The 15,203-nt window shown below is 43.8% G+C and overlaps 1 protein-coding gene across 6 annotated transcripts in view; it reads right to left on the bottom strand.

Moving 5' to 3' along the window:
• Window positions 1–8,753, bottom strand: part of ZNF484 (zinc finger protein 484) — a 32,599-nt gene extending 23,846 nt beyond the window's left edge. For 2 of the 6 annotated variants that reach the window (XM_047831122.1, XM_047831129.1), the window contains exons 1-2: window positions 5,841–6,784; window positions 3,061–3,105 (exon numbers count right to left, since the gene is read on the bottom strand). In XM_047831122.1, the coding sequence (XP_047687078.1) occupies window positions 3,061–3,105; window positions 5,841–5,912 (117 nt within the window). In that variant the 5' untranslated portion in view covers window positions 5,913–6,784. Of the gene's footprint in view, window positions 1–3,060; window positions 3,106–5,840; window positions 6,785–8,643 lie in introns of those variants that run through there. The other 4 variants (XM_047831124.1, XM_047831125.1, XM_047831126.1 and 1 more) reach the window with 4 other exon arrangements.
• Window positions 8,754–15,203: the final 6,450 nt, after the last annotated feature.

The raw sequence follows: 15,203 nt of genomic DNA, 5'->3' as shown, positions 1-15,203 counted from the left end.
AAAGCTGGGGGTAGCACATCCAATATTTCAAGAGATACTACAAAGCTACAGTAATCTAAACAGTATAGTACTAGCACAAAAAACAGACACATATCATTGGAATGGAATAGGAGGCCCAGAAATAAACCCAGGCTTTATATGGTCAATTAATCTACAACAAAGGAGGCAAGAATATACCATGGGAAAAGCCAGTCTCTTCAATAAATGGGTATTGGGAAAACAGGACAGCTACATGTAAAAGAATGAAACTGAACCACTTTCTTACACCATACCCAAAAATAAATTCAAAACGGATTAAAAACCTAAATGTGAGACAGGAAACCATCAAAATCCTAGAAGAGAACACAGGCAGTAACCTCTTTGACATCAGATTTAGCAACATGTTTTTAGATATGTCTCCTCAGCCAAAGGAAACAAAAACAGTAATAAACTGTTGGGGCTATGTCAAAATAAAAAAACTTCTACATAGTGAAAGAAACAATCAGCAAAATGAAAAGGCAACCTACTGAACAGGAAAAGATATGTGCAAATGGTACACTGAATAAGGGGTTAATATCTGAAATATACAAACAACTTATACAACTCAACACAAAAAAAAAACCCACAAATAATCTGGTTAAAAATGGATAGAGGACCTGAAAAGACATTTTTCCAAAAAATGAGATATGGGGCACCTGGATGGCTCAGTTGGTTGAGCACCTGATTCTTTTTTTTTTTTTTTAATTTTTTTTTTTCAACGTTTATTTATTTTTGGGACAGAGAGAGACAGAGCATGAGCGGGGGAGGGGCAGAGAGAGAGAGGGAGACACAGAATCGGAAACAGGCTCCAGGCTCTGAGCCATCAGCCCAGAGCCCGACGCGGGGCTCGAACTCACGGACCGAGAGATCGTGACCTGGCTGAAGTCGGACGCTTAACCGACTGCGCCACCCAGGCGCCCCGAGCACCTGATTCTTGATTTCAGCTCAGGTCATGATCTCACGGTTCATGGGTTTGAGCCCAAGTCGAGCTCCACGCTGACAGCTCAGAGCTTGGAGTCTGCTTGGGATTCTGTATCTCCCTCTCTCTCTGCCTCTCCCCTGCATGCACTGGGTCTCTGTCTCTCAAAAATAAATAAACATTAAAAACATCTTTTTTTAAGTTAAAATGCAAAGAAGAGATAAATATTATTGAAAAAATATATAAGAATATGCTTACTATAAAATAAGTCCTCCTTCAAAAAAAAAAAAAAAAAAAATCAGTGAACAACTTCCACTCCTGGAAAGATGGGAACAAATGCACTCATCTCTCCTCATTCCACTACGCCCATCTAGAAACCCTAGACATCATCCATAAACAATCTGAGAATACTCTGTAAGGCTAAAGAATAAGAGACAAACTGGCTAGGGACCTCAGGAACCAAGGAACTACACAACATTAGTTCCTGAAGACTGCCTCATACAGCCCTGACAGGTGCTAGAACATTCTACAACCCAGAATCACCAAGAGCACACAAAGAGAGCTCAAAGAAAAGTCTGCTCTCTCTAGCTAAGAGATCAGCAAAGGGGCAACCTAGAAGGCAGAAAAATTTTAGGCAAAATATACTCTAGCCAAACACAGCAGATTAAAAACCCAAAGAAACAAAAAACTTTGGGCCTGACCCCACGCCCACCAGTAAAGACCCAGGGAGTGGCCTAGACTCCCACTCTTGCCTGGCTGAACAAAGATGCCCCTTCACATTCCAATGGTGTGGTGTGGGAAAAAGCAGGGGGGAACTGGAACTTTCATTCATACACAGTAGTAATAAAAAAAGAAAAAAAAAAAAAAAAAGACCAATATTTCCCATTAATATAAGTCCTCAACAAAGTATGAGCAAATAAAATACATAAAAAGAAGTATATACCGGGGTGCCTGGGTGGCTCTGTCGGTTAAGTGTCTGACTTTGGCTCAGGTCATGATCTCGCGGTTTGTGGATTCCAGGCCCACGTCAGACTCTGTGCTGACAGCTTGCTCAGAGCCTGGGGCCTGCTTCAGATTCTGTGTCTCCCTTTATCTCTGCCCCTCCCCTGCTCACCCTGTCTCTCGCTGTCTCTCTCTCAAAAATAAATAGACATTAAAAAAAAAAAAAAAGTATATGCCATGATCAAATGGGGTTTATTCAAAGGTTGCCAAGGCTGGCTCAGTATGTGAAAATCAATGTAATCCATCATAGCAGTAGGCTAAGGAAGTAAAATTCCACAACCAAGTCAACTGATGCAGAAAATCAAAATTCAACACCTATTCATGATAAAACCTCAAAACTTTGTTTCACAAGGTAGTCCTTGGACAAGCAGCAATGACACCCTGTTGGAATCCCAACCCTATTAAGTAAGAATCTGAAGTCACGTGCCAGCGAGAGAAGCACCGCTCTGTAATGATGGAAACCCTGTCAGTGTATTTCTAACAGTGTTCTTGTTGAAGACACTGTTCTGTCTCCATTCATCTGAAGAGCCATCAGAATTTTTCTCAAGCATCAAGAACCAGGCAATCTTGGGGCGCCTGGGTGGCGCAGTCGGTTAAGCGTCCGACTTCAGCCAGGTCACGATCTCATGGTCCGGGAGTTCGAGCCCCGCGTCAGGCTCTGGGCTGATGGCTCAGAGCCTGGAGCCTGCTTCCAATTCTGTGTCTCCCTCTCTCTCTGCCCCTCCCCTGTTCATGCTCTGTCTCTCTCTGTCCCAAAAATAAATAAACGTTGAAAAAAAAATTAAAAAAAAAAAAAAAAAGAACCAGGCAATCTTTACTACAGATGAAATAAATTACTTATCAACAACATAAACCAGTATCTCATTTTCATTATTGCTATGTCTTTCACGGAGACCAGAGACAATCTCACAGTTCAAAGTTCATAGCTGTATAAAATCACAACTCACATATAGCTATACTCCAAGCTTGACTTGGAGTTGATAGTCACTTCTTTTTTTCCCTCTGATCTTGGTTTTTATTAATTTATACTTGTCCATCTTACGATATGGGTTATTAGATGCTTCCTAAAATCCACTAGAAAACAAAACAACAAATAAATAAATGAACAAATAAGAACTCACCAGGGACTTGGTCATTTCTGGCTCTTCTGGGAAAGAGGCAGAGATCTGAGAAGAGATGAACAGAGTGACCAATGAGAGAAGGAAGTGTGCCAGAGTCCCACACATGGACATATACATCATTTAGCATCCATGCACCTGACCCAAAAAACTCATTTCCAGGACATCATAAAAAATCATCCTGAATTGGGGCGCCTGGGTGGCGCAGTCGGTTAAGCTTCTGACTTCAGCCAGGTCACGATCTCGCGGTCCAGGAGTTCGAGCCCCGCGTCGGGCTCTGGGCTGATGGCTCAGAGCCTGGAGCCTGTTTCTGATTCTGTGTCTCCCTCTCTCTCTGCCCCTCCCCCGTTCATGCTCTGTCTCTCTCTGTCCCAAAAATAAATAAAAAACGTTGAAAAAAAATTAAAAAAAAATCATCCTGAATTGCACAAAAATTTATTTTTTTAATGTTTATTTATTTTTTGAAAGAGAGAGAGAGTGGGGGAGGGGCAGAGAGAGAGAGGGAGACAGAGGATCCCAAGCAGGCTCTGCACTGTCAGCACAGAACCCGACATGGGGCTCGAACTCATGAAATGATGACCTGAGCCGAAATCGGATGCTCAACTGACTGAGCCACCCAGGCACCCCTGCACACAAATTGAAAAGCAGAAATTTCACCACAGCATGGCTAACAACAAAATTAAAAGGCTAGAACATACTGATACCCAATAACTATAGACTATTTAAATAATTTGTGGACCATCCTGAAAACATAAAGACACATAAAATTAAATTACAGTAGAAAAATATGTTAAACGGCCAAGTAAAAATAAAAAGATGTACCAAATAGTATGGTTTCATTTTCACTGACCAATATGTGTGTACATACACATGCACACATACACGCATAGACACATATATGAGTGCATTCATACACAAGAAAGAAAATTGTCTGGGAGGAAATATACTACCATGTTAACAGATATATTATTTGGGTGGTGGTAAAATTATAGGTAATTTTTATATTCTTATAAAACAAAGTAACTTTTTTTTTTAATGTTTGCTTATTTGGGGCACCTGGGTGGCTCAGTTGGTTGAGCCTCCAACTTAGGCTCAGGTCACGATCTCGCGATTTGTGGGTTCAAGCTCCGTGTCAGGCTCTGTGCTGACAGGTTGGAGACTGGAGTCTGCTTCAGATTCTGTGTCTCCCTCTCTTTCTGCCCCTTCCTCACTCATGCTTTGTCTCTTTCTCTCTCTTAAAAATAAACATTAAAAAATTGTTTTTAATAAATAAAAATAAATGTTTATTTTTGAGAGAGACAGTGAGCGGGAAGGGGCAGAGAGAGAGAGAGAGAGAGAGAGAGAGAGAGAGTAGAGGTAGAGAAAATCCCAAGCAGGCTCGCTGCTGTCAGCACAGAGCCCAATATAGGGCTCGCTCCCACGAACTCTGAGATAGTGACCTAAGCTGAAATCAAGAGGCAGACAATCAACTGAGCCACCCAGGCGCCCCTGGAAGCAGGTTCTAATCAAGACACACACATTGGTCATTGTGTCCCTTTGACCCTAGACCTATCCTCCCCAATATTTTTTCATGATAGACTTTTAAAATTAATTTTTGCTTTGAACTTTTATATTAAAAGTATTCCTATTAAATATACTTTTCATGTCTAAACTCTGCCAACAAATATTGGGCCAAGGTGGACTGGAGTCTGAAAAAGTGATTCTGAAGGCTCACTATGTGCTCTGATACCAGGGATCTGTGGAAACACAAAGAGATCCTGCAGAGACAGTGCCACATGGTGACAGCCACTCAGCTGTCCTCCCAAGAGCCTCATACGGTGTGGGACGGGTGGTACAGGGGAACAACGAGAATTTGGAGCCAAATCAATGTATGTTTGAATCTCAGTTCTTCCATCTTCTAGCGTGACAACCTAGAGAACTCACTTCAATCTCTGTTTCCCCGTCTTCATACTTTTTAGATAAACAAACTTACAATACTTGAAAAGCACTCAGACAGGTGTGGCATATAAACACTCCCTAAAATTAGTTACTGATATTATTACAATATCAGTAATCCATGTAGAATGCAGTCACTGTACCAGATGTCATCTGACTTCACAGCCCCCTCAAGTAAGTCGTCACCAACCCCAACCCCCAGTTCCTCACTCGCACTCCACAAGTGGCTCCACTGTCAGTTGCTGCACACTGACCTCCTGCGAGAGCCATTACTCACACCTCAGAATCACTGGTTCCCATAGCCTGCTGCTCACAGACCCCAAATCATTCATTCCACAGTCCCTGATCACAGAGCCTCCAACACTCTAACCTGATCGTTCCGGCTTGCCACCAGTAAATTCCATGCCCCACGAAGGAAAAATTCCTCCTATATGTCTTTCCTCTATTCTCGATACTTCTGGTCATCAAGTGTGTGTGTGTGTGTGTGTGTGTGTGTGTGTGTGTGTGTGTGTGTGTTGGAAAAGGTCGGGGGTGGGGAAGGAATCCCTACACTAAGCAATTCTGCAACACCAGCCAAATGTCCTACAATTTAACTCAATTCTGGCATCATCTGCTTGGAGTTAGCATCAGATCACACAGGTTGAGGGCTCACTCTCATGAGAGTGCCCCCTGCCCCAACTTCAAATGCCAATCATAAGCCCAGGCTGTTACTTGTGCTTATTAACTGGCTGTAAATCAGAGGTTCCCAGGACCCCCAGCTCGGGTTCCATTAATTTGCCAGAGCAGCTCACAGAACTCAGGATAACATTTGGCTTATTGGATTACCGATTGATTATAAAATGACATACCTCAGGAACAACCAGATGGATGAGACGCATAGAGCGAGGTATATGGGAAGGGGTGCCGCACTCTCCCAGCATCTCTATGTGTTCAATCCAGAAGCTCTCCAAACTCCATCCTTTTGGGGTTTTATGGACGCTTCATTATGTACAGATGATTATTTAAATAACTGGCCATTGGTGACTGACTCAACCTCCATTCGGGGAATGGGTTTCAAGTTCCAACGCTCTAATCACATGGTTCACTCCCCTGGCAACCAGCCCTCCTCGAGTGGTTATGGAGAGACTTTCGAAAAATTACTTCATTAACGTAAACTCAGGTGTGGTTCAAAAGAATTTATTAGGAATGATGACAACATCCATTTCACCTTCATCTCTCTGGAGCAATTTCTGGAGTCAGGAACAAAAGGTGCCCTGTGGCTCTTATCATTTAGGAAATGACAAAGGTTTTAGGAGTTATGTGCTGGGAACCATGGACTAAGACTAAAATACTTATTTCTTATTATATCACAATCACATGCCCCCATTGCTGGCCTCCACACTTTCATCACCACCCACCATGCATCTTCATCAATCATCCCAAGAGTCCCAATCCCAGATGCACCTGCACTGGCACCAGGTACCCAAGCACACTTCCCACCACTCACACCACTACTAGGCCTGTACCATTAGCCTTCCCCACAAACTTATGCACACACACGCACACGCACACACACACACAGAGGAAGGAACCCAATCAATGATCAAATCTGGGGATATTCTTGAATTTTAAAGATAATCAAAAACACGTAAATCCAAAGCACATGTGAAATAACAGATTATTTACAGAGAAAATTTTCAGAAAATCAAGACGCCTCATCTGCAGTAAATTAAATGATATCAGAAATGTATCTAAAAGGCCTTTTCTGGGGCGCTTGGGTGGCTCAGTCGGTTAAGTGCCCAACTCTTGGTTTTGGCTCAGGTCATGATCTCATGGTTCGTGAGTTCAAGCTCCATGTTGGGCTCCATGCTAATGGTGCAGAGCCTGCTTGGAATTCTCTCTCTCTCCCTCTCTCTCTGCCCTTCCCCTGCTCTCTCTCTCTCAAAATAAATAAATAAACTTAAAAAAAAAATCTTTAAAAGGCCATTTCTCTGTGAAGGCTAGAGAAAGACATTTTCAGAAATAAAAGTACTTGCAGAGTACCTCTATCTTTACCTGGCGAAAATACTTTTAAAAGTATTCCAAATAATGTAAATTGAATCAGATGAGATCTCCCAAAGAAAAATACTGTTCAGCAATAATTTTTGCAAGAGATATGATTATAAAAAAGGACAAGAGTGGTGATGGGATGAGGCCATTAAAGGTAAAATTGATAATATTCTATGATAAAACATTTCTAATTAAAACATAAGAAAAAACGTAAGTTATATGGGGTGTAGAATGGACACAATGAACAGAAACTTAATCACTACAATGAAAGTAGAAAGTATGAAACAGAAAAAAATGGGGCACCTGGGTGGCTCAGTTGGCTGAGCTTCTGAATTTTTTTTAATTAATTAATTAATTTATTTATTTATTTATTAATTTATTTATTGTTTAATTTACATCCAAGTTAGCATATGATGCAACAATGATATCAGGAGTAGATTCCTTAATGCCCCTTACCCATTTAGCCCATCCCCCCCACCCCCAACCCCGCTGACTCTTGACTTCTGCTCAGGTCAGGATCTCATGCTTCCCGGGATCAAGACTGGTATGGTACTGTGCTGACAGGAGCCTGCTTGGGATTCGCTCTCCCTCTCTCTCTGCTCCTTCCCTGCTCATGCTTTCTCTCTTTCTCTTAAAATAAATAAGGAAGAAAGGAAGAAAGGAAAGAAGGAAGGAAGGAAGGAAGGAAGGAAGGAAGGAAGAAAAAAAGATGGCGCCTGGGGGGTTCGGCTGGTTAAGCATCCAACTTGGGGTCTGAGTTCTGAGTTCCAGCCCCGCTTCGGGTGAGCTCAAGGTCTGCTTCTGGCTCCAAGCTGACAGTGCAGAGCCTGAGTGGGATACTCTCCCTCTCTCTCTTCCCCTCGCTCACTCACACACTCTTATCAAAAAATTAAATAAACTTAAAAAAATAAATAGTAACAAACTGATAAGCTTAAAAGACAAAATCAGGGGCGCCTGGGTGGCGCAGTCGGTTAAGCGTCCGACTTCAGCGAGGTCACGATCTCGCGGTCCGTGAGTTCGAGCCCCGCGTCGGGCTCTGGGCTGATGGCTCGGAGCCTGGAGCCTGTTTCCGATTCTGTGTCTCCCTCTCTCTCTGCCCCTCCCCCGTTCATGCTCTGTCTCTCTCTGTCCCAAAAATAAAAATAAACGTTGAAAAAAAAATTTAAAAAAAAAAAAGACAAAATCAGTTAAGATCTCAATCTCTCACCCCTCATATCCCTCATTCCTCATTCTCAACAGCTACCCACCTCTACTGACCCCACGACCCCATGTCTCCCCGCAGACCCACCGTTAGAGATCCCACCATCTCGATCTCTCCCTCACGGATCCACCTTCCGGACCCCACCGACCCCATCTGTCCCCACGCAGATCCACCGTCCAGACCCCACCGACCCCATCGCTCCCCGCGGATCCACCGTCCAGACCCCACCGACCCCATCCCTCCCCGCGGACCCGCCCTCAGAGATCCCACCGACCCCATCGCTCCCCGCGGATCCACCGTCCAGACCCCATGGACCCCATGACTGCATGCACTGCCCGCCCCCGTCAGTGGCCGGACTGCTAACCACGGACCTCAGCGACGCTTCGTCACTCATCTCCCGAGGCTCCCATCGCAGCACTCACCTACCCCTCGCCCACGCCCTCTCAAAACAGTGGCCGTTTGCCTCAGGTGGTGACTAAATCCGGCCGACTTCCCTTCTCGCTCAGCCCCACTCTCTGCGGGATTCCTCACGGGGCCGCCCGGGTGTGCGCATGCTCAGCAGCGGTTTCTTGGCCCCAGCTCGCGAGTACTTAACATGGCTCGCTGCTAAAAGCGGCTCCCTCCAAATGGCAGGCCCGCGCCAACATGGCGGCGCCCATTAGGCGCCCAGGCGTGCAGGCGGCCATGTTGACGTGATGTAAAGACCGTGGAGCTCGGAGTTGTCTCGGGAAACGTGGTTGGGCGGAGGTGCTCCTCTGGGACTCAACCAGGAAACAACCAGAGCGAGACAACCCGGAAACAACAACCGAGACCCTTCCCCTCGTTCCCGTGTACTCAATGCCACCATTTGAGACAATCAGCAATGATAGAACGCTTCACCCCAAAAGAGGAAGGTACACATTTTATTCAAGCACCCACGCAGCATTTGCCAAACCAGGTCACAACCTGGGTCATAAAACAAATCAAATTTAGTAAAACGTAAATCATACAGCCTAGTTCTCTGGACACGGAATCAAACTAGAAATCACCAGAAAGACAACAGGAAATTAACACTTGTAAATTAAGTGGGGTTTTTTTGTTTGTTTGTTTGTTTGTTTGTTTGTTTAAGAAAGAGCGCAAGCTGGGAAGGAGCAGAGAAGGAGATAGAATATCTGAGGCAGGCTCTGTGCTGACAGCAGCAAGCCCCATGCAGGGCTCCAACTCACAAACCATGGGATCATGACCTGAGCAGAAGTCCAGCACTCAACCGAGCCACTCAGGTGCCCCTAACACGTGTAAATTAAGCAACACAGTTCTAAATAATCCATGGGCCAAAGAAGAAGTCTTAAGGAAATTTTAAGAATACAACGAAATAGGGGCACCTCGGTGGCTCAGTCGGTTAAGCGTCTGACTCTCAATTTCAGTTCAGGTCATGATCTCACGGTTTGTGGGATCCAGCCCTGCACTGGGCTCTGTGCTGACAGTGCAGAGCATGCTTGGGATTCTCTCTCTCTCTCTCTCTCTCTCTCTCTCTCTCTCTCTCTCCCCGTGCCCCACCCCACCCTTGCATTCACACGCATGTTCTCTCTCAAAATAAGTAAACATTAAAATATATATTTTGAATTAAATGATGAATATATAACTTATAAACACTTGTAAGATGCAGTAAAAGTAGTGTTTAAAGGGAAATTTATGGAATTGATTGCATAGTTTAGAAGGGAAGAAAGAACTAAATAATCTAAACTTCCATCTTAGGAAATTAGAGAAGAGCAAGGTATTAAATATTATTATTAAAATGGTATGGATATTAAATATTAAATATTGAATTCAATATTAAAAGGACAAAAAAGGAATTTTTTAAGAATTTAATTTTTTGTAAGTTTTAACTTCACAGCAAAATTGAGAAGGTACAGAGATTGCCCATATCCTTGTAGCTCCCATACGTCCACAGCCTCCCCCTATTAATATCCTCCTCCAGACTTGTACATATGTTACAATTGATAAATCTACATTGACGTACCATAATCCCCTAAAGTCCATAGTTTACATTATAGTTCGCTCTTTGTGTTATATAGTCTATGAGTTTGGACAGATATATAATGACAAGAATCCATCATTATGGTACCCTCTGTGAATATCCTCTGTTCTCTGCTTATTTCTCTTCCCCTACCTCAAACCTTGGAAACCATTTACCTTTTTTCTGCCTTCATAGTTTTTACTTTTCCAGAATATCATATAGTTTTCCAGAATGTCATATACTATATCCTATAGTATATAGTACATAAACTTTGGCTTCTTTCACTTAGTAAATTTTTCGTGGCTTGAAAGCTCATTTCTTTTTAGCACTAAATAATACTCCATTGCTGGGGTGCCTGACTGGCTCAGGTGGTATCTCAGGGTTGTAAGTTTGACTCCCATGTTGTATGTAAAGATTACTTAAAGTTTATTTATCCATTCACCTGCCAAAGGACATCTTATTTGCTTCCAAGTTTTGCAATTATGAATAAAGCTGCAATAAATATTTGTGTGAGCATAAGTTTCCACCTCCTTTGGGCAAATACTAAAGAGTGCAAATGCTGAATCATATATTGAGTATATTTAGTTTTATGAGAAACTGTCAAACTGTAGTCCAAAGTGGTTGTGCTATTTGCATTCTCATCAGCAATAAATGAGAGTTCCTTTGCTCCACATCCTTGCCAGCATTTGGTTTTTGTCAGTATTCTGGATTTTAGCCATTCTAATATAGTGTAATATTGTCTCATTGTGGTTTTAATTTGCATTTCCCTGACGACATATGATGTCAAGCATCTTCTCATTTGCTTATTTGCCATCTATGCATCTTCTTTGGTGAAGTGTCTGATAAGGTCTTTGGACCATTTTTAAAAATCAGGTTGTTTTCTTATTGTTGAGTTTGAAGAGTTCTTTATGTATTTTGTATAAAAATTTTTTGTCAGATGTGTCTTCTGCATATATGTTCTTCCAGTTGGTGACTTGTCCTTTGATTCTCTTAACATTGTCTTTTGCAGAGCAGTTTTAATTTTATTTTAATGTTTGTTTGTTTGTTTGTTTGTTTATGAGAAAGAGAGAGAGAGAGAGAGCCCACAACAGGGGAGGGACAGAGAGAGAGACACAGAATCCAAATCAGGCTCCAGGCTCTGAGCTGTCAGCACAGAGCCCAACACAGGGCTTGAACTCACAAACTGTGAGATCATGACCTGAGTAGAAGTCAGACACTTAACCAAGACACCCAGGTGCCCCAAGTTTTAATTTTAATAAAGTCCATCTCACCAATTATTTCTTTAATGGATAGGCCTTTGGTATTGTAAGAAGTCACTGTCATACCCAAGATCATCTAGGTTTTATCTCATGTTATTTTTTTTTAAGTTTATTTATTTTTGGGAAAGACACAGACAGTGTAAGCAGGGGAGGGGCAGAGAGAGAGAGGGAGAGAATCCTGAGCAGACTCCATGCTGTCAGAACAGAGCCTGATGCAGGGCTCAAACTCATCGAAACCATCAGATCATGACCTGAACTGAAACCAAGAGTAGGATGCCTAACTGACTGAGCCACGCAGGCACCCCATATTCTATGTTATCTTTTGAGAGTTTTATCATTTTGCATTTTACATATAGTTCTTTGATGAGTTTTGAGTTACTTCTTGTGAACAGAATAAGGTCTTTGCCTAGGTTCTTTGGGAGTGTGTGCACATGCAGATGTCCAGTTGCTCCAGCACCATTTGTTGAAAAGACTACCTTTGCCTCATTGTATTGTATTTGCTTCTTTGTAAAAGAGCAGCTGACTATATTTATGTGGATCTATATGTGAAACTGTAAAAGATCTATTCATCTTGCAGCTGCCCAAGAGATACTTTTGTCCACAGCCCCCTTAATATACCATTTCTGGTCAATCTGGACTTGTCAGCACCCCCCCCTTTTTTTTTCAGTCTTAAGGTTATTGTAAATGGAGTGTTGAAGTCTTCAACTATTGTTGTGGGGCTGTATTTCTACCTTCGATCCTGTCAATATTTCCTTCATAGCTAGGCCTCAATGTTATTACAAACTGGTCTGACACAGCTACATCATTTTGTTGTCCCATAGGACATAACAATCTTACAGAATACTAACTTCAGACAAGATTATTCTGAGACCATGATAAATTGCAACACAAAAAGGACATTTCATGTTGTCTAAGCACAGACAAAAACAAGATTGCTGTGCCATCCACAAAATAATCATCACATTGCCTTACTTTCTGACAGTATCCAACCTACAGCAAATCTCCCCCTCTCTGAGACTCTACCGGAAATCATTCGAAGTCCAAGAGCCAAGTAGGCTCTTTCTAACTCTTCTGAGATAACTCATGGTTCCCCATGATGTTCTTCCTTACTGCAACATAAATGTTGTTTCACCACAGGTGTGATCCTAGTGGTCTTTAACTGAAGAGTTTTGAAAGGGTTCCTGGTGAAGAGGTCCCTGGGCACTGGGTCAAGATAGGGAGGTCATACCTTTGTCTGCATGAGCCTGGAAGGAAATACAGATTAGAAACATGATCAAGAGAACAAAGCCTATGAATTTTATACTTAGTAACCTCAAACTGAATACACACCTGCCATTTGCAAAGGCTGTTTCCACCAAAGGAATGGCTGATTTAAGATTTAGGGGAGTCAAAGAGAGGGGCTTGGCAAAAAAGGGGTCAAACAGTGGAACTCCTAGGAGGTCAGAAGCCATCACCTGCCTCTTGGGAGTTCTGAGGTCAGACAAAGTCTGACTTCCCACAAGATGCCAAGCTCCTTCTTTGCCTTTAGTACCTACTCATCCAGTTTCCCTTTTTGCCTCAACTTCCTGGAAGCCGTATTTTTCACATGAAGCTACATAAACATATCTTAGCTATTGTTTTCAGTTTCCTTACTGTTAAAGAAAAAATTAAAGAAGTTATTGACACTAGTTAAAACAGGAAGGCACGTTTATTCCGGACTATAATGATAGGTGTGAAGGACTACTGCAAAGGGCTTTTGCTGGAGGAGAGACTCGGGTCAGCTCTGAATACAAGGATAAGGGGGAGGGGGGAGTTTATGGCCAAGGAGCAGAGTGGGAGGGCGAGTGAATGAAAATTTCCTGGGTCTGAGGAAATAAGGCCAGGGGGATTCTTCCTACGGACTCACCAGGACTCTTGTTGAAAGCATGCCAGGATGATAAGACACGGAGGGTGAGGATGGGTAACCTGATCGGATAGCAAAGGTGAGCAGACACCAAGGGTGGCCGATTTTCTTTAAACTGACTCAGTAGGATTCTCGCTAAAATTGTGGAGCCCAGTGGAGATGAAGGCGCAGAGGAGCCCCACTCGGGCTCGGTCAGGGAGACTTTGCGGCCATCTTGATGGGCCCGGAAATCCAGGGAGATAAATACGACACAGGGTCCTTACCAGTTGGATTGCATGCTGGGTTCGTGAGCCTCTCTGAGAACCGGCCTTCCTCCTCTGGGAAATGAGTCACGCACAGAATGTGCCCTGCACGAGCCCCGCCACCTGTGGCTCCCACCTGGCCTGGCCACCAGCACCCCCCCCCCCACCCCACCCCGCAGCGGCCAGACTCTTCCGAGGGGGGGTCTTCCCTACGTCCACCTACTCCCTCCAGCCCACATCGGGGCCGCTCTGTCCGCTCCCGCCAGAGAGGATCTCGGGTCCCCACGAGGCGGGCGGCAGCGGGCGCCCAGGCCCAGGACGTTGGGCGCCGGTCGCTATCCCCTCAGGGAGCGCGCGCCCCGCCTCCCGGCCTCCGTGGTTCCGGCGCGGGTGGCTTCCCCGTAGGCCCAGAGTCCCCACCGCCCGGTCTCCGTAGCTCCAGCACCGGATGCACGTGCCTGCCTCGGGCCCCTGCACTTCCGGCGGGGGGCGCGGGTGTCTGTGGGTCTGGCGGGGCGTGTTTGAGGGCGCTGGAGTGACCTCCTATGGTATTTGGCTTTCTCCGAGTGGTATATGTAACAATACATAAACATATTTTATTTACACTTTTAAATCGTGGTGTTTATAAGCAGTTGATAGAAGCAGTTCTGTGTGCGCCACAGGAGTGAATTGTCATTGTTACGTGAAACTTACATAAGAAATTCCTGCTATACAGTTTTATGGAATGTATTGAACAGCAGACACATTATGTGGGAAGTGTCTGCATATGGAATCGAGCACTGTGTGGCTCCATTTGTTTTCACTTTGACAAGCTCCATAGTCCACAGTGAACACCATTATAATTAAAAATTATTTTCCTTGGGGCGCCTGCCGGGGCTCAGTCAGTTGAGCGTCTGACTCCCGGTTTTGGCTCAGGTCAAAAAACCCGGAGTTGTGGTTTCGAGCCCCCTGTCAGTTTCGTGCTGAGCCTGGAGACTGCCTGGGATTCTCTGCCTCCTTCTGCTCCTCCATCCACTTGTGTGCTGTTTCTCTTAAATAAACGTTTTCCTTAATGCTCTTTGAAATACATCAATATGATAGCTCCTTCATGGCGTGAATTTTTTAGTTTAAGAAGATTTTAGCTACATTGTTCACCGTTCCACATTCAGAACCTTTGTAAGATTTTTCTTACCTGTGAGAGTTCTTCCAAATAAAAGCCATCTAGAATAAGCACATCCACAGGCCTCCCCTTACGCTGAATCCTCTTATGTGTGAGTTCTGGTTTCGGACTCAGTCTTCTCCATATTTGTTGTTTTGATGGGGTTTTTCGCTGGTATGAATTAAATGAACCTTAATGAAATGGACATTATAGGACGAACTTTCTAGCATCCACTATGTTAAGAGGGAATATCTCCATTGAGAATATTTTGCTGTCTAATGGGGTCTGGCTTCATGATGAAGGGTCTCCCGTAGTCATAGTCATGGTGTTGTTTTTCACCAGTATGTATTAACTGATGCTCAGTGAGGTGTGATTTCTGGGAGAAGACTTTACAATACCCAGTTCATAGGGCTTCTCTCCATAATGAATCCTCTGATGTCTGATGAGTTTTGATTTCCGGCATTC

The sequence above is a fragment of the Prionailurus viverrinus genome, chromosome D4, assembly GCF_022837055.1.
Source record: "Prionailurus viverrinus isolate Anna chromosome D4, UM_Priviv_1.0, whole genome shotgun sequence".
NCBI classification, from domain to species: domain Eukaryota; kingdom Metazoa; phylum Chordata; class Mammalia; order Carnivora; family Felidae; genus Prionailurus; species Prionailurus viverrinus.
The sequence above is the reverse complement of the archived record's forward strand: the minus strand, read 5'-3'. Positions and strand labels throughout refer to the sequence as shown.